This window comes from Fragaria vesca, linkage group LG3 (assembly GCF_000184155.1).
Source record: "Fragaria vesca subsp. vesca linkage group LG3, FraVesHawaii_1.0, whole genome shotgun sequence".
Lineage (NCBI taxonomy): Eukaryota > Viridiplantae > Streptophyta > Magnoliopsida > Rosales > Rosaceae > Fragaria > Fragaria vesca.
Window position 1 is genome coordinate 3,726,488 of NC_020493.1, and position 18,882 is coordinate 3,745,369.

The 18,882-nt window shown below is 40.2% G+C and overlaps 1 protein-coding gene across 1 annotated transcript in view; it reads left to right on the forward strand.

The window, feature by feature from the left end:
* Positions 1 to 18,882, forward strand: part of LOC101310880 — a 1,534,871-nt gene that overhangs the window by 1,513,519 nt on the left and 2,470 nt on the right. The window contains exons 22-32 of the mRNA XM_004295332.1: positions 3,962 to 4,123; positions 4,255 to 4,466; positions 4,991 to 5,631; positions 5,840 to 5,847; positions 6,883 to 7,244; positions 7,426 to 7,771; positions 13,959 to 14,431; positions 14,562 to 14,700; positions 14,782 to 15,999; positions 17,412 to 18,686; positions 18,770 to 18,877. Coding sequence (XP_004295380.1) covers positions 3,962 to 4,123; positions 4,255 to 4,466; positions 4,991 to 5,631; positions 5,840 to 5,847; positions 6,883 to 7,244; positions 7,426 to 7,771; positions 13,959 to 14,431; positions 14,562 to 14,700; positions 14,782 to 15,999; positions 17,412 to 18,686; positions 18,770 to 18,877 — 4,944 coding nt within the window. The remainder of the gene's footprint in view (positions 1 to 3,961; positions 4,124 to 4,254; positions 4,467 to 4,990; positions 5,632 to 5,839; positions 5,848 to 6,882; positions 7,245 to 7,425; positions 7,772 to 13,958; positions 14,432 to 14,561; positions 14,701 to 14,781; positions 16,000 to 17,411; positions 18,687 to 18,769; positions 18,878 to 18,882) is intronic.

Consider the following 18,882-nt stretch of genomic DNA (forward strand, 5'->3'; position numbering starts at 1 on the left):
ACTCCAGTGAGCTTTAGAAAGATTAGCATTATCTCATTTCGTACTTTCAAGATAGTCCTAAACATAACATTACTAACCAAACATTGGTCTATTACTAATTAAACAAATCATCTTTCGATTCATGATATAGGCTTCAAATTAAAAATCAAATAATCTGAACACATCTCTTTATTCTGTATGGATAAGCATATATACTGGACAACACAATAATGTGGATATCGAAAAAGAAATATGCATATGCTTAATTTGCCTTCCGCCATAACTGAAGAAACTCTATTCTAGGATAAATACCATGATCATATCCGTTACTTAGGTTAGGGCATCTAGCTAGTTGAGTAATTGCAAATCCAGTTATCCACACACGCAAACTCCACAAGCCAACAAGCAACCTCAAAAGCAGCTAGCTGAAGATAATCGAGGTGTGGCCAAAACCAAAATGGGAGAATATCGTCCTGGGATTTCATTGTTTTCTTCTGTTTAACCACTGCTGTGAGCCTGTGACATGAACAAGGGAGTAGGAATAGCCTTGAGAATTTCGCCACCTTCACCCCACCTCTCAAATGTGCAATAAAGCCAAACGCCATGTCCCATCTTCTGTCAAATTATAGTTAATATTTGTGTGCTGGAGACAACGTTTGCGTGCAGATTGATGAGCAGATACAAAGCCTGTTTTGGTTTTTGGGGTCTATCAAAAAACGAGCACGACGTGTCGAAATCCATTATGCCAATCTCTTCCCAAACCCACCACCATTGAGATGTGATGGATCGCTGAAAGGACTTCACGCATGCTCTAATTCATCATTTCGTCTTTCCAACCCCGTTTTCCAAATAGTCCCACACGGGGCCAGAGATGAAGTTCTTCTACTGTTGCAGAGTTTCGATATGTTTCTGAAAATTTTATACCGTTTAGAATCGTCTTTGGTTATTAGTCATTGTTTGTTGTGTGTGCTATCGAATAAATTTGTTTAACGGCTTACGGTTTCGACATTTTAGCACTCGATACAACATTCAAATCAAGGAACGGACTTGAATCCAAACTATGAGCTAAAATCCGCCAACACTGTATATATGTAAGGCCAAGCAAGGCTCCGCTCGTTGTGGAAAATCAAAGTATTGAATGCACTGCAACAACCATGAACGCCTATTCCCCTTTACCCTCTCCACAGTTTTAAATGGGAAAAAGTCTACTTCAAGCAAGATTTGCTTGGCTACACTGTAGGGCATCTATCCGTCAATATGGTAAAAAGGCCGAGAGGTCAGAAGCTATCTCACCTGATTATTACGAAAGAAAATATTCAAAAACATGGGATATTGTCACTCTCTTGTTTTTCCAATTTAGTTATCTGAAAATGGACCAAATGATCGCTACTATTTGTAGGTTTTGGTAATGAACAAACTGCTCCAACAGTCCAACCTAATGGAAGTTTTCACTTAACCATGCATTTTGTCTAATGGGTAAAAATAATGGGCATTGGTGAGTTAAGAAACAGAGATTTTGATCATCAGCGAATCTCACAGAGAAATTTGCAAAAAGTATGAGACTTTTTGGCAGAGAAAAAGCAAAAAAGAAAAATTGAAAATATGGAAGATAGTTTGGGCCTTTGGGGGTGGGTATTAAACTGGCTCCGTTCGCATTATTGATGCTGTTTGAGGTGATAGGCCACAGCTTTATCGATTAATGGTAACAATATGTGAAAATCTCAATCCTTAAACTTCTTTCTGTTTCCCACTCCTTCATTTCCTTCACTGACAGAGGAGGAAGACCTGCAAACTTTCAGAGGAGAGAACAGAAGAGGAGAGAACTGAGAAAACACAGAGATTTTTGCAGCCATATCTATCCCTAGCCTCTCCTTGCCTAGCTTTTTCCCCTCTGTCACTCACATTCATCAACACTCATCCCTATGGAAAACCCATCCCACACTCTTCCTCTTCCACTTCAAAAACCAAACCCTCCCACCTGCATCCTTCCTACATATACACTCACACTTCCTGCCTCCCCAGCCACCCACAACTTTCGTATATTGTCTCATCAACTTGTGCTTTCTCCTACCAGACCCGGATTTGAATAGAGGCACAAGAGGCTTGGGACTCAGGGCCCAAAAAAAAAAATTTATAGTTGTCCAAATTTTTTTTTTTTTCCAATAGCTTTTTGGCTGTGCAATCTGACATGAATTAAAGACAACTATCCTAAAACAAAGACAATTACACGTGATGAGAGGCCCAAACCATCAATTACTACTTTAAATTTGTACCCATAAAAAAGTTAAAATATTAAATAGAAGCAGCCAAACACGATTAGGTAAAATATTTGTTGTATAGATAAGATTTATAATACAATTAAGATTACTAAACCATCAATGTTTTGGAATCCTATTTGCATAAGAAGTATTTTGCATAAAAATCCTATATATTTTTGGATGTTATATGCTATTTTATATATATATATATATATATATAAAAATTAAGGGCTCAACTCTGAGAGTTCGACTCAGGCCTCAAAATCTCATGTCCGAGCCTGTCTCCTACCTAGGTTTCTCTCCAAAAACCTTTGAGTACGTACGTCCCTAGCTTCCTGAATTTCTTCCTTGAAATTATGGACCTCATGAACCTCCACGAGTACGAGTGTACGACAACCAACTGCCTCCAGGGTTTCGCTTCCACCTATGTTGCATAGACACGGACACGGATACGGCGACACGATACGTACCGACACGGTGATACGGCAAAACTCAAAAACTGCATTTTCGACACGGCTTGGACACGGCAAATATAATTACTTATTTATATATATCTAATTAATAAAAAAATACTCAAATATGAATAAATTCATCACATTGCTTAAATAATGTTCTAAATTTAAGCAATTGCATAACTGTAACAAATAACATAAAAGAGAGTCAATATTTAATCTAAAGGATGATTACCAAATAGTTATATCTAATTCAACACATTCATTAAACTGAATGAAAAGGAAACATTCCTAACCCCATAACAACACCAACTGCCTAAAACCCCATAACTGAGGTATTCAAAATATAGAAGAGCAAGGCACACATGCATTGGCATCATCCTTTATCCATGATAGATAAAATGATTCAAGTTGATAGACACACAGCAGTATAGACACATCAGCATATCATAACATTTTAACAATTAACAGAGCAAAGATAAACAAATAAGCAATCCGATGTTTCTCACCCAGTATAAAACCTGACCTCCTACAAACTCTCAGCTAATTGATGATCTAATACTAGCAGGTATAAACTTAATTTTGCAAACATCTCCTCCTGCAATCACTAAAGACTTCAAAGCTGAGATTAAGACTGACCTTACAACCAAAGAGAGGGTTTAGGTGGCCGGCGGTTGTAGGCGGAGGCGACGTCGGCAGAGGAAGAGTAGCTGTGACAGAGAAAGGCGACGCCGATCTCTCTCCGCCTGAGAAAACTAACAGAGAAAGGCGACGCCGGTGGAAGGGTCGAAGATGGCGAGGTTGAGGATGCGGTACATGTCGATAAGGTGCTCCAGAAATGTGCCGTGCTTGTGCCAGCACTCACCCGCTCAAACTGACTCAAGGATTCACTCAAGGACTCGTACTAGCATTGGCAGATTCTCGTCAATCGACTCTAGCTCACCGCGCAAGAATGGACGGGCCAATTCTAGATCGACTCGTACTAGCTGTGTCGCATCTGGAACACCCTCCCCTCGGCTTCCTTTTTCAGTTTTTCGTTGTTCCTCTTCTATGTTAGACGCTTCCTCTTTGATTAGGTATTTGTTTTTTTTTCCAGTCAACACACTGACGTGGCGTGTCGGACGCTGACGTGGCGTGTCGGATGCTGATATGGCGTGTCTCAGGCTGACGTGGCGTGTCGGTCAACGTGTCCAAAAAGTCAACTTTTTTGGACACACCACGTGGCGTATCGGACACACATTTTGGTGTATCGTATCAGTATCGGTGTATTAGGAGTGTCGGAGTATCGGTGTAAGTGTAACATAGGCTTCCACCCTTCCGACGAGGAGCTCATCCGCTACTATCTACATAACAAGGTCATAAATTCCAACTTCACCAGTGGCCCCATATCCCAAGTCGTTGACCTCAACAAGTGCGAGCCCTGGCAACTCCCTGGTACGTAGTGTAACTCAGTTACATTAAGTTCAACCATGCATATCCATCGATCTTCACTATACAAACGCTCATATTTTGGATCTTCGTAAAACTGTGTATTCTAATTGATCGATATGTTTCCGGTTTATCAGAGAAAGCAAAAATGGGGGAGAAAGAGTGGGACATGTTCAGCCTGCGCGACCAGAAATACCCGACCGGACTTCGCGCCAACCGTGCCACTAAAGCCGGGTACTGGAAAGACACCGGGAAAGACCGAGAGATTTACAGCTCCAAGAGTTGTTCCCTTATTGGAATGAAGAAGACTCTGGTTTTTACCACGGCCGAGCTCCCAAGGGTGTCAGGAGTAACTGGGTCATGCACGAGTACCGCCTTGAAGATCTATTTGCTTCCCAGGTACGGTGCTTCTCTTCTCCCTCAGTCAAACGCACACGTAATGTTCCAAACCTCATGATCATGCACTTAATTAATTTAAGTATATCGAACAATATACTAGTGACCATGAATGTACATGGTTAGGTAAAATTCGTTGATGGTGGATCATATATATAGTAGTCCACTGATTCATCTATTTAATTCATGCTTTCCTATGTACCAATATTGCATATCGTTCTCAGTTAATGTCACACATTTTCAGTATACAAATAATGCATATCAAACATATATATTTTCTGCCATGTCCACTCCATTATGTTCCCTCCACATTAATACTACCTCAACCTCTAGCTAGATAATTCAAGTATTAAAGAGATTGTGTGACATTCTCTTTACCAACCCATACTTCATCGCATCTAATTATTTCCGAACTTTGGTAAAAAAAAATCGAAGCATCAAACATTGATAATTTGATCCCAAAAGTTATGCATGCAGGAGTGGAATCAGTGGATCCTTTCGAGGGTTTTCCAGAAGGCCATGAAGATTAATGAACCCGAATGCAAGGAGACCCGAATGATTGGGTCCGGCGGGTACTCTGCCGAACCCAGCTCGTCTTCTTCCTCCTCGATCTCACTGCCACCACTTTTCGACTCCTCCCCTTACTACCCAACCAATGCTTCTCTCACCGACCGTGACAGCTGCTCCCATGACAACCGTACCCCAATGGAGCATGTGTCCTGTTTCTCCACCAACACCGGCACTTCCGACGACCTCATGACTTCCTTGGACCTCACTCCTCTGCCGCAGCACCAAACTAGTTCGCTCCACGTCCACGGCTTTGGTGGCCTCTCTGACTTTCCGAGCAGCCTCGGGTATCTCGAGGAGAATCTCCAGCTGCCCTTCTTATTTTCACAGGGAATGCAGCCTCACCAGCCCTACTACTCCAGCACCACTGGCTCCTTCGAATTCGACCTCGGCGACTGGAGCTCGCTAGGTAACTGGTGTGCCGCCACTGACCGAAGAGCCCGATCGAGGCCTTGGCTCCCGCAGAGGCTGATTACATGTGGACGTACTAAAGGAGGGTGGTCCGAGTTGTCGATCGTTAAAGCTGAAACCGCCATTTGTGGTGGTCTCTGGTATCACTATATCTGTATGTAGAGTTTCTATATATTATCCAAAACCTAATTAATAAAGTGCCAAAACTCAGTGTGGACCTAACTTTCTATCTGAGTTAAGTTATCAAATAATGACTTTATGACGACTCTCTTTCCCTATGGTTTGTGTAACGTATTTTGCAAGGTAATGATGATGGTTAGTAATGTGCTTATTTGCTTTCTGGGAAAGGTTGAGAGGTATATATGTTTTTATTTGATATGCAGGAAGAAGAACAGTGGCTGGTTACTGAACCTGCCTGCAAAATCCAGCTTAATTATTAGCTATTATGCACAAGATTTTTTGTCAAAATTTGGGTTGCCTTAAATGGTATTGCACCGTATAGTTCTGCGATTTTTTATTTTTTTTTTTCGGTTATTTATAATGGATAGATGGAAGGGGAAAAACTACCATCTTATTACACCAACACCAATAATCTCAGTCCTGAAATTCCATTACGCCCATACTAGCAAATTTTGCAAGCTTTAATTTCAGGGAGGTCCGAACGGAAAGTCTTCTGGGAGTCACTAGCTAATTAGCAAACAAAGCAAACTTTAGCCTGGTAAAATGTCACTAGCTAAACCTAATTAATCTTTGCAATATTAATTAATGTTAGGTGTTTATACAGAGTTAAAAAAAAAAATTACATTAATTTGCATTCGATCGAGACTTTGATGAGCATATGATTTTGATTTAATCTTGTTCTCTTCAAATTAAAGAGATCGATCAACAAAGGATTCGAATATCAAGAGCTTTATTTTGTTGAATTGAAAGACCTGATTTGAGTTTTCATGGATAAATGTCTATATATTCACATTTGTTTACGGGGAAAGAAAGGAAGTATTAATTCGATATGTCTGTATGCTTATAATGTGATATTGATGCATGGAATATAATCATATATGGTTGGACAGGGCTGTCGGCGATGGAGTGGCCCAAACTCTTATTAACCCACAGGCAAGGTCTCATATTCCCGATGTGGGATTAATATCTCAACACGCCTCCGCACGTGTGGCGAATTTTCAATCCTAACACGTGGACAACATTTAGGGTGACGTGGAATTCGTGTAGCCATTGGGCTTCACACGTGGACATGGGTAACCCGCTTTGATACCATGACAAAGTAGTCTGGGGTTCACATCCAAAACCAATTGGCAATAGATGGAGTGGCCCAAACCCTTATTAACCCACAGATAAGGTCTCATATTCTCGATGTGGGATTAATATCTCAACAGAGATGGTGGGGAGTGATGGAGAAGCAGCATGTGAGGGGGTTACGGCGGCGAAAAAGCGGAAGAGGGAGCTGAGGAGGATTAGGAGGGGAGGTGGGCATAGGAGTAGTAACGAGGGGGTTGATGATGAGAATGAAGAGAACGAGGACGGCATCAATGGAGGAGGAGGGGAGCAGCCGAGTAGGGCATTAGCAAAGAGGGGTGGTGGGAGAAAGAGACAGAGGGAGCACCCCTTCATCGTGACAGAGGCTGGGGAGGTGGTACGTGGCAAAAATAACGGACTGGATTACCTCTTCCATCTCTACAAGTTTTTGACCCAGGTCCAGAAGATTGCCAAGAAGCGTGGTGAAAAATGTCCCACCAAGGTACGTAAACCCATGCTTTGTTACTGTGGTAAAACAGTAGTTAATCATTATAATCAGTAGGGAATAACGGTCATAATTGAGATTTGACAAAATTACTGCGATGAGTTATTTCAATCAATAATATATAGTAGCTGCTATCAATTTTGAATTAATTTATTGCAAAATTAATTTTGATCTACAGATGACAAACAAGGTGTTTAGGTATGCGAAAGAAGAAGGAGCCAACCACATCAACAAGCCCAAAATGCGGCATTACGTTCACTGCTACGCGCTGCGTTGCCTGGACGAGGAGCGTTCAAATGCGTTGAGGCGAGAGTGCAAGCTGCGAGGCCAGAACATCGGGGCGTGGATGCAGGCGTGTTACAGGTCTGTGGTGGAAATAACTGCACCCCGAGGCTGGGACATTGATGCCATTTTCGGTGAACATCCTCAGCTATCTGTTTGGTATGTTCCTACCAAACTTCGCCAGCTTTGTCATGCCGAGCGCAACAATGCCACCGCGTCTAGCTCCGCCTCAGGTGGAAAGGGTACTGCTGCATGATCAGCTGCTGCCCTAAAGAAAGAGAAATGGAGACGGAGAGAGGCTGAGGAAATTCTCGGAAAGCTGTAAGCTAGCACAAGTGGACTAGTCCATCTATGGATGTTTTAGGGTCTATAACAAACTATGTCTTCTTATTCTCGGAAAGCTTGTTAGCTATCATAATTCTCCAACTACTAATCTATCAATAATCTTAATCTTTTCAGGAAAGTTATATGCATTTTCTATTACTTTTGGTAGTAAGACTATTGTGTTAGCTAGGTTATAACATGCATGATTAGCACGCACAGTTGAAGGAACAGAGTAGAAAAACTTGAAAGTGACAGCAAAATTTTCCATAAAATGCAATGACTTCTGGTTGTTGTAGAAGGTTTCCCCTTGCTAATTTTCTCCAGTGATGAGATAAGGTTCCCAGAAGTAGATACTGGCCAGGACCGACCTTGATTGAATACTTGTACACTTGTATATATATATTGACCTTGTTTTCACATTGTGATCCTTATTTGCGATTGTAACAAATCCTCTAAAACTCAAAGGCCAGGGAATGTTTGGTTGCAACTTGCAATAAATCTTACATTTACCACTATTTCTTTGTTTTTGGTTGCCAATATTACTGTATGCTAGTAAGTACAAACTCCTTTCTCTCCATGATTGATGTTACTTTTATTTATCTTTTTATATAACTTCTTGATTTTTTTCATCAAATTCCGGTTGAATTTGCTGTGGAATATGGGAACTTTGAATTTGTTTCATCAAAATATTTAAGTACGTACCAATATTTTGTTAGTTTGCGTTGTATTGTCTTCAAAACTTGCAAGATTGGAGATGGGATACCGGAAAATCAAATCAAGAAAACCTATAGAACTCCAAGTCCTCCAACCCTACTTGAGGCTAACCACAACCTCGATCATTCCTCAAAGAAATTTTCTTTTCTGTTATTTTGTTGATGATTTCCTCGTAGGGGTCCCAAGTTTCCATATATTCAATGAATTTTGTAAAACATATAAATCTTAAGAAATCTTGCACTTGTCTAAAGCATTGCGTTGAAACTTCACTGCCTTGTCTTTAGTCACCAGTTCAGTCCAAAGTGCATGTCGATCAAGGAGTTTGGTCCGTACAGTTTCATTGTCTGGCAGAATGTCGACCAAATTAAAGCGTATTAAAGGAAAGAAGTAATTCATTCTTATGCATTCAAGCATTAAGATATGATGGAGTGAATAGTGGATTGGTAATTGCATATATCATGTTCATGAATGTTGACAGGATCTTAATCATAATAATTGTGTTTTTCCTAGAATAGAACACATTGCTAGATGTATATATACCAAGTTGTTGTACTGTTATTATGATTAATACAAGACTATTACATTCATATTTTCTTATGGTATCAGAGCACCGATCTTGGTGACTCTAGAGACTCACCCATCTTCCGCAAACACATCAAACACTCAAAACTAGACACCACCAAACTGGCATCATGGCCAACACACAAGGACACACTGTCCAAAGTCAAACAAACAGATATGACATACCTACCTATCCTACACCATTCCGACGCATAGTCACACCTACTTGCAATGCTACACATCATGATTCGTATTGTACATTATACTGGATTGTGGATAGTGGAGCAACAGATCATGTATCACACTTCACTCCTACTTACAATAACATCAAGACATCACATGATTTTGTTGGTTTACCCAACGGAGGACAAGCTGCAATTGAGAGCATTAGATCTATCAAATTGTCTCAAGAATTATCTTTGGATGGTGTCTTACATGTTCCTAAATTTCGAGTAAACTTGATATTTGTGAGTAAATTGACTCGAGCCTTGAAATGCATTGTGATATTTTATCCGGATTTTTGTGTTGTGCAGGATGTGGAAATGAAGAGGACAATTGACCTGGACAAGCATTTTAATGGACTATACTACCTTACACCAAGCCAAAACCCTCACCTAGCCCACCATGTCACTCTGTTTGTACCTATTTTTTACACATCGGCCCACTAGGCCGAATTCGTTGGTTGCGAGGAAGATTACAACATTTAATGATAATTATTGCGATTATTTCGTATAATTATCATCATCACTATTATTAAGATTTGCCGAGATTCATTATTTGGTATTAATACCACATACTAAATATTGAAGCAACGGCGATATATGGCAACGAATTAACATTATGGCTAATTGGAAGAATTGAAGACCGAAATTTCAACATAATTAGCAAATTAATTCCAACGAAGCCGCATGAAGAAAGAAATAAACGTGTGATTAAGGAGAAAGCAATACGGAGCATATCTTTGATTCTGTCATTAAGACCGAAATATTTATTTTATTTAATTGTTTTCTCTTTCCTTAATTTTTGTGTTTGTAATAGTATATATAGGAGACATGTACCTCATTGTAAAAGGTACTGCACCACTCAAACAAATCAATACACAAACTTTACACACAACTTATCTTTCTATTGCTTAGGTACTTTACCTTCCCTATCAACTTCAAACCTAATTTTATTTCTTTGTTTTTCTTTGTTTTATTTTTAATTCAGTTCTTTACATTTCGGCACTTTAATTATCTTGTTCTTTACATTTCGGCACTTTAATCTTCTTGTTCTTTATATTCATGCACTTTATTTATCGCACATAGGAGTAGTTGTAACATAGAAGTTTCGTCCATTGATCTCTTTCGGCCAGTCCGAATTGGGTCAATGCGATTCGCTGTTCACACACACATCACATTACAACGCTAGAACAACCGAATCCGTTTCATCTTCGTGTTCACGGTGATTTGCGAGTATCTCCACCCGATAGATCTTTCGTCAATCGCCCGAACATTCGAGTTCACCCAGGAAGTAAACGTATTTGAAGATCCCGGCGACGCTTAGCCGAAAGTCCTTGTAACACAGGCACCAGAACCTAACGGCCGAGAGGGTTCCTTCCTCGGCCGACAATCATTTGAAGAAGTCAGATCAGGCATACTACATCAATCAAAACCTCGCTTGACCGTCTCGGCCGCAAGTTGGCACGCCCGCGCAACAGAAGGACATTTGTAGCCAAGGATCTCGGCCTCAATTAGGCCGAGACCATTTTTGAGCAAACATCTTTTGGCACGCCCAGTGGGACCCCAATGTATTAGGTGTTTTCACAAATGAGTTTCTACGAGCCGAATTTAAACGGCTCAAGTTCAATATATGGTGTCGACGGGAGATATAGTTATGCGGCATACACAAGTTTTATGGATTTCAATAGCCATGCAGCATGGAATTCGCAAACGCCAATGATACAACCCGAAATTGTTTCGAATCACCAACGTAATTGTTGGAAAATTTTGGAGGCTATACAAAAGAACAAAGAGTTTTTGCACGAAAGCTACCGAAAAAGCCAAGAAGAGTTGAATGAATATTTTCAAAAACGTAAAGAAAAACTCGAAGAGGATTGACGAAAGCATGAGGTAGAGAGCTTGGAGAGGAGGAGAAAATATGAGGAAGCATATCGAGCATGACAACATGCATATATGATGTCAATGGTCTTTCATCTACCTCATTCAACTACCCAATATGAAGAGAATAATTCCAACGTAATTGTGGAAGATGAACCCAAGCTTGAAGATCCACACATGCCTGAATTAAATATCAATGTCAACAGTAATTATTCAGGTGATCTAGAAGAATTTCAATTAGTTGAAGAAATTGAATGTTTTGATTTGGTTGTCGGAAATAAAGCCGACTTGGAAAAATCGTAATCGGCTCAATTTAAATTAGAAGCCGAAGTTGATACTTTAAGAGCATATAAGCATAAAAATTCGGCCTACATAATGGCCGAAGATCAAGAACTTACTGCATGGGGTTCAAATTTGACGCTTCACGGCCTTAAAAATATTAAACAAAAGGCCGAAAACAAAGAAGTTTCCAAATTCGCAATTAAGCATCGTTGGCCGCCTCCATAATGAGATCATTTTTTCTATGATCACGGCCTAAATTATTTGATATTACCTTCTTCTTTTGGCCAACTTGTTCAATAGTCCCTTAATCATATGGCTCGAGACGATGCTCAAGGAACTGGGGGGGCTATGTTTGTACCTATTTTTTACACATCGGCCCGTTAGGCTGAATCCGTTGGTTGCGAGGAAGATTACAACATTTAATAATAATTATTACGATTATTTGGTATAATTATCATCATCACTATTATTAAGATTTGCCGAGATTTATTATTTGGTATTAATACCACATACCAAATATTGAAGCAACGGCGATATATGGCAACGAATTAACATTATGGCTAATTGGAAGAATTAAAGACCGAAATTTCAACATAATTAGCAAATTAATTCCAACGAAGCCGCATGAAGAAAAAAATAAACGTGTGATTAAGGAGAAAGCAATACAGAGCATATCTTTGATTCGATCATTAAGACCGAAATATTTATTTTATTTAATTGTTTTCTCTTTCCTTAATTTTTGTGTTTGTAATAGTATATATAGGAGGCATGTACCTCATTGTAAAAGGTCCCCGACCAACACAAACAACACTTCAATACAAACTCTATCAAATTCTCTACGAATTCTCTACAATATCAATCTTTTTATCCATGTTCTAGCATAGTTTTCTTCTTCTTTTCATCGCTTTCTTTACCTTCTACACTTTATCGTTTTCTTTACATTCTGCACTTTACTTTCATGCAATTTCTCTTCCGCGTCTTTAAATTCATGCACTTTAATTTATCACAATTACTTCATGCAATTTACGTTTCATGCAAATTAAATTTTCGCTTTTAAATTCTTGTTCTTTTACTTTTCGGACTTTAATTCTCGCAAACTTATACAAAAATCACAAAAAAAAAGAGGAGCAACATCGGTGAAAACACCGAAAGTCCTTGCAACAAAGGCAAGAGAACCCAAAGGCCGAGACGGTTCCTTCCTCGGCCTACAATCGCTTGGAAGAAGTCAGATCAGGTGCAAAATTAATCAAAACCTCGCTTGGCCAACATGCCGCGAGTTGGCACGCCCGCGCAAATTTTGAAGGACGATTGCTCTCAAGCCCTTGGCCCTAATCTCGGCCGAGACGATTTTTGAGCAAACACACTCGTACCTCAGACCTTTGGCACCAACGACTTGGGCACCCATCATCCTCACCCCTCCATTTTTTGTCCCAAAACATTCCTGAAATTATGTTTAATCCCCAACATGTATGTGATATATATTTGTCCTTTAGCAAAGCAATCTTGTTTATGTTTTCCATCAAGTTCAATAAAAACGGTTGCACCATTTGATTTGATTCATTGCGACAATTGGGGTCCACATAAAACACGCACTCATTCTGGTGCTCGTTATTTTCTCACCACAGTTGATGACTTTTCTCGTTTTACTTGGGTTCATCTCATGCGATTTAAGTCTGACACACAACCATTGATCAAATCTTTCTTCTCTTGGGTCAAAACTCAATTCAATCGTGACATCAAAATCCTTCGTTCTGATAATGGAAGGGAATTTATATCATTACGTTCCTTCCTTGACGAACGTGGTACAATTTTTCAACACACTTGCGTCTACACTCCTCAACAAAATGGAGTTGTTGAGCGCAAACATCGGCATCTTTTAAATGTCGGCCGTGCTCTTCGGTTTCAAGCGAACTTAGCTTTAAAATTTTGGGGTGAAAGCATCCAAACCGCTTGTTACCTCATAAATGGACTTCCTACACCTCTTCTTTCTCATAAAACTCCTTATGAACGTTTACATGGCACTCCACCCACTTACTCTCATCTTCGAGTTTTCGGTTGTCTTTGTTATGCCACCAATCTTAATCCTACCCACAAGTTTGACAAACGGGCACATCGTTGTATTTTTCTTGGGTATCCACTTGGGCAAAAAGGCTATCGTGTTTATGATCTTGACAAAAAGAATTTCTTCACTTCACGGGATATTGTTTTCCATGAAAATGTTCTTCCTTTATCGATTTCCCACAAGAAGACCAAGAAGATTCACCAGTTTTACTAGTTAATGAGCCCAGCCCAGCTCACTTGTTCTCTTCTCTTTCTCAGCCCACACCAGCGGCCCATACTCCAACCCAAACCACTCCAACTCAACACACTACAACTAAAACCATGCCTACAGAAAATCCAATCCTACATTCTGAATCAATCGACATCACCTGCTCTGCCTCTATTCCAGTCGACGGGACCTCATCCCCGTCGTCGCCACCTCAATCGCCACCGCCATCTCCTTCTGCCCCCATCATCGATGCTCTACCCCAATCCCCATCACCACCATCTCGGCCTTCCCAACCGGTCCTCACCTACCAACGCACCGGATGTGCGATATTGACGCCACTCCAGCCACCGGTGTCGTCGCCTCCACCATCTCAGTCGCCGGCGACCACATCTAGTCCTCCCTACGATCTCCAATCTCTCCAACACAACTCTTCCTCACCGGAATCTTCATCTCCTCCGGTCACCCCCAATCCTCCATCAGCCGAAACAGCCGATCCTTCATCACTGCCTATCCCAATACCACCTCTACGCCGATCGGACCGTCCTAGACAAGCACCATCATACCTCCGCGACTACAAAACTCATCATACCGTTCTGCTTAGCCCAGACATTGTTCCTTCTTCCGCGTCCGGCACTCGATTACCCGTTGCAGAGGTATATCTCTTACTGGATTATCCTCTGGTTATCTGTCCTTTGTGCACAATATTTCTCAATTGGTAGAACCAGCTAACTATGAGCAGGCTCGTAATGATCCCGAGTTACCGCCATGAATAATGAAATTCAGGCACTGGAAGACAACCGTACTTGGTCGATGGTCCCTTTGCCCCAAGGTCAGCGTCCTATCGGCTGCAAATGGGTCTACAAGATCAAGTATCACTCTGATGGCACAATTGAACGATACAAGGCCCGGCTGGTTGCTAAAGGTTTTACTTAGAGAGAAGGGATCGATTACAAAGACACATTTGCTCCAGTGGCCAAACTGATCACTGTGTGTTGCTTGCTAGCTATTGCTGCTGTCCGGGACTGGCCGTTACACCAAATGGATGTTCAAAATGCTTTTTTGCATGGCGAACTACTTGAAGAAGTGTATATGTTGCCGCCTCCAGGTTATCGTCGACAGGGGGAGAACTTGGTATGTCGACTCCACAAGTCTTTATACGGGCTAAAACAGGCATCCCGAAGCTGGTTTCAAAGGTTTTCATATGCCATTCAAGCAATTGGTTTTCAACAGTCTCGTGCCGACTACTCCCTATTTACTCAGGTTCTTGATAACTCAATTACTGTGGTACTTCTTTATGTGGATGACATGATCATAATAGGGAATAATGAGGAGGCCATTCAAAATCTGAAACAATTCCTCAATAGTTGTTTCAAGATTAAAGATCTTGGACCTCTGAAATACTTTCTTGGCCTTGAAGTTGCACGTTCTAAAGCCGGGATTACAATTTGGCAACGAAAGTACACGTTGGACATCTTAGAAGAAGCTGGATTATTGGGAGTGAAACCTTCAACAGTACCAATGGAACTTGATCTGGTATTAACAACGAAGGGAAGTGATACTCTAAAGGATCCAGCTCGATATCGGCGTTTGATTGGGAAACTGATCTACTTGACAATTACCAGACCAGACATCACATTTGCAGTCAATACCCTCAGTCAATTCATGCAAGAACCCAAGCTCCATCATCTAAAAACAGCTCATCGTCTCCTCCAATATTTCAAGTCTGTACCGGGCCAAGGGTTGTTGTTTTCATCACAAAGTCCACTTCATCTAATTGGGTATTGTGACACAGATTGGGCTAGATGCCCGCTTACACGTCGATCTGTGACAGGATATTGTATTTTTCTTGGTCAGTCACTTGTTTCATGGAAAAGCAAGAAGCAGGTCACAGTGTCTAGATCCTCAGCCGAAGCTGAATACCGCTCCATGGCTGTAGCTGCTTGTGAACTCACTTGGCTTAGATACCTGCTCACGGATTTACATGTACTTCATCCTAAGCTAGCAAGACTATTTTGCGACAATCAAGCGGCGTTACATATAGCAGCAAACCCGGTCTACCATGAGAGAACAAAACATATTGAGTTAGATTGTCACACGGTCCGTGAAAGAATTCAAAGGGGAGAAGTCAAAACCGCATATGTGCCAACTGGACACCAGATAGCAGATATGTTCACCAAGCCATTGCGAGGACCCATTTTCCATGCACACCTCAGCAAGTTAGGTGTGATTGACATCCACACGCCAACTTGAGGGGGAGTATTAAAGGAAAGAAGTAATTCATTCTTATGCATTCAAGCATGAAGATATGATGGAGTGAATAGTGGATCGGTAATTGCATATATCATGTTCATGAATGTTGACAGGATCTTGATTGTGAGTAATTGTGTTTTCCTAGAATAGAACACATTGCTAGATGTATATATACCAAGTTGTTGTACTGTTATTATGATTAATACAAGACTATTACATTCATATTTTCTTAAAGCGTAAATATCACGAGACGAATCAATCTTCATCCAATCGATACCTTCACAAATACCATGTAACATGTTCTGTTTATTTTGTTTTGTTTCATTCAAAGGTGTGACTTGTGAGAATAATATGTTTGTTAAGATGTCTGATGAATTGTTTCAAAATAAAAGTTTTCATTTTATGAACAAGTAATTATTTTCGGACACACAAATTCCAGGAAGACTTGGACTTTGGAGTTCCTACTATCCTAGATAGCCTATATAGCGAGCCGGAGTTTCTTGTGCTCACAGACTCACAGTATAGGGTATCGAAGAAGTTTGTGCATGTACCTAGTCCAAATGGGGAGACTTAGACTTCAAAGCGTTGATTTCACTCTTTGGCATGGATATATACTGGCTGCTTCAGTGGGATGCGCACTTTGCCGCAAGAGTGGACTGGATTGGAGAATAATGTGTGATATATATTTTGACTACTAAACTAAAACCATGCTATAGTGAGTGCTATAGTGAAGTTCAACGGATGAAATAAGAGAATCACAATTATTAATGCCGAGGCCTTAAAATAGTCTATGCTACATTACCACGTAAATGGTTGATTAAAAAAGAATAGGGTAAAATATTGTATAGTCCTTGTGTTTTGAAATCGACATTTGTTCAGTCTTTATAGTTTTATTTTAATCTGAATGGTCCTTAAAGTCAGCATTTTTCATCCAAATAGTCTTTATGGTTTTATTTTAATCTGAATAGTCCTTAAAGTCATGATTTTTCATCCAAATAGTCTTTATGACTTTTAAGTGAGATCCAACTGAGAAAATTGTTGAAATGACTATTTGGATGAATAATCATGACTTTAAGGACTATTCAGATTAAAATAAAACCATAAAGACTATTTGGATGAAAAATTGTGACTTTAAGAATTATTCAGATGAATAATCATGTTTCGTATTTTTGGTTCTGAACATGCATGATTAGGTAGCTTGAATGTGCTCATTTCACAGCTTGATATATATGATACTTTTGTCATTTTGATGATGGAAGTTGTATAAATTCAATGTTGAGCAACTAAACTTAGTCTGATGCATATGGGTTTTAGAGGAGATGATTAAGGGTTTGAATTCCATTATATTTTTGATGTTGTTGATCTTGAGCTTGCTTAGTTTAGGGTGTTATTGTGCTGAGGTTCAAGAGATCACTAATTCCAAACCATTAGCAGTAGGACAAACTCTAGTCTCCCCTGGCCGGATTTTCGAATTGGGTTTCTTTAGTTTTAGTGATTCAAGTAAGCAATATGTTGGGTTATGGCACAAGAATATATATCCTCGTAAACAAGTGTGGGTGGCCAATAGGGAAAGGCCTCTTGCAGTTTCAGATGGCTTGGCTAGTCTGATAATTAGTAGAAATGGGAATTTGGAGATTGTAGATGGGAAGCAGAATTCGGTGTGGTCAAGCAATGTTACGAGTCAGGTGTCAACATCTAATACTAGTTCAGTTGTTGCACTTCTGTTAGATAGTGGAAATTTTGTTGTGAAAAATGATGTGGAAGCCGATGGAGTAGTATGGCAGAGCTTTGATCATCCTGGTGACACTATGTTACCGACTCAGCTGCTGGGATTCGATAGCAAATCTGGGAAGAGGAATGTCTTGACTTCTTGGAAAAGTGAAAATGATCCATCTGTTGGCAGATTCTGGGTTGGATTGTCAGCAGAGACGCCATCACAAGTGTTTGTTTGGGTCAATAATGGATCGGATTCAGCACCCTATTGGAGAAGTGGTCCATGGGATAAATCAAGGTTTATTGGGATACCTGAAATGAACTCTCAATATCGGAGTGGGTTTACTCTAGATGATAATGTGGAGCGAGGAACAAAGTACTTAAGTTGGGATAGACTACTTTACCCAACTTATGAAGAAATCTCTTCTGAAGGTATAACTAAGTATATGGCTTCAGTTGAAGGCTCTAACTGGACTCTTGGCGTGGAGGCACCAAAGCATCCATGTGACATTTATGGTGCTTGTGGATCTTTTGGAGTTTGCAAAGCTTCTGAATCTCCAATCTGCAAGTGTTTGAAAGGGTTTGTTCCCAAATCAGACCAGGAATGGAGAAAAGGGAACTGGACTGGAGGGTGTGTGAGGAAAAGCAAAATGTTTTGTCAGAGACAGATGACAAATCGGTCAGTCGCAGCAAGAGAAAAAGAAGATGATGGGTTTTTGAAGATGGCAAGGCTAAAAGTACCAGATTTGCATGAATTCTATGCTTCTTTCGTTTCAGACACATCTGAAAACTGCAAGATCCGATGCCTAAATAACTGTTCTTGTCTGGCTTATGCATTTGTTAATAGTATTGGTTGTTTGGTCTGGTCCAAAGATCTTATTGATATACAACAGTTTTCTTCTGGTGGAGTTGATGTTTTTATTCGGGTAGCAAGAGCAGAAATGGGTAATTATAGTGCTCGCAGAACTCTAATTAGCATGAGCTTTTTGATTGTTTCATGATCTTTATATTATAAATTCGTTTTTCAGGTGAAGGAAGGCCAATAAAATTAATTGTCAGTCTCACAGCTATCTGTTTGATCAGTATCTTGGGTGCCATTGTGGTTGGTTTCTACAGGATGCGAGGTCACCAAAGAGGTAAG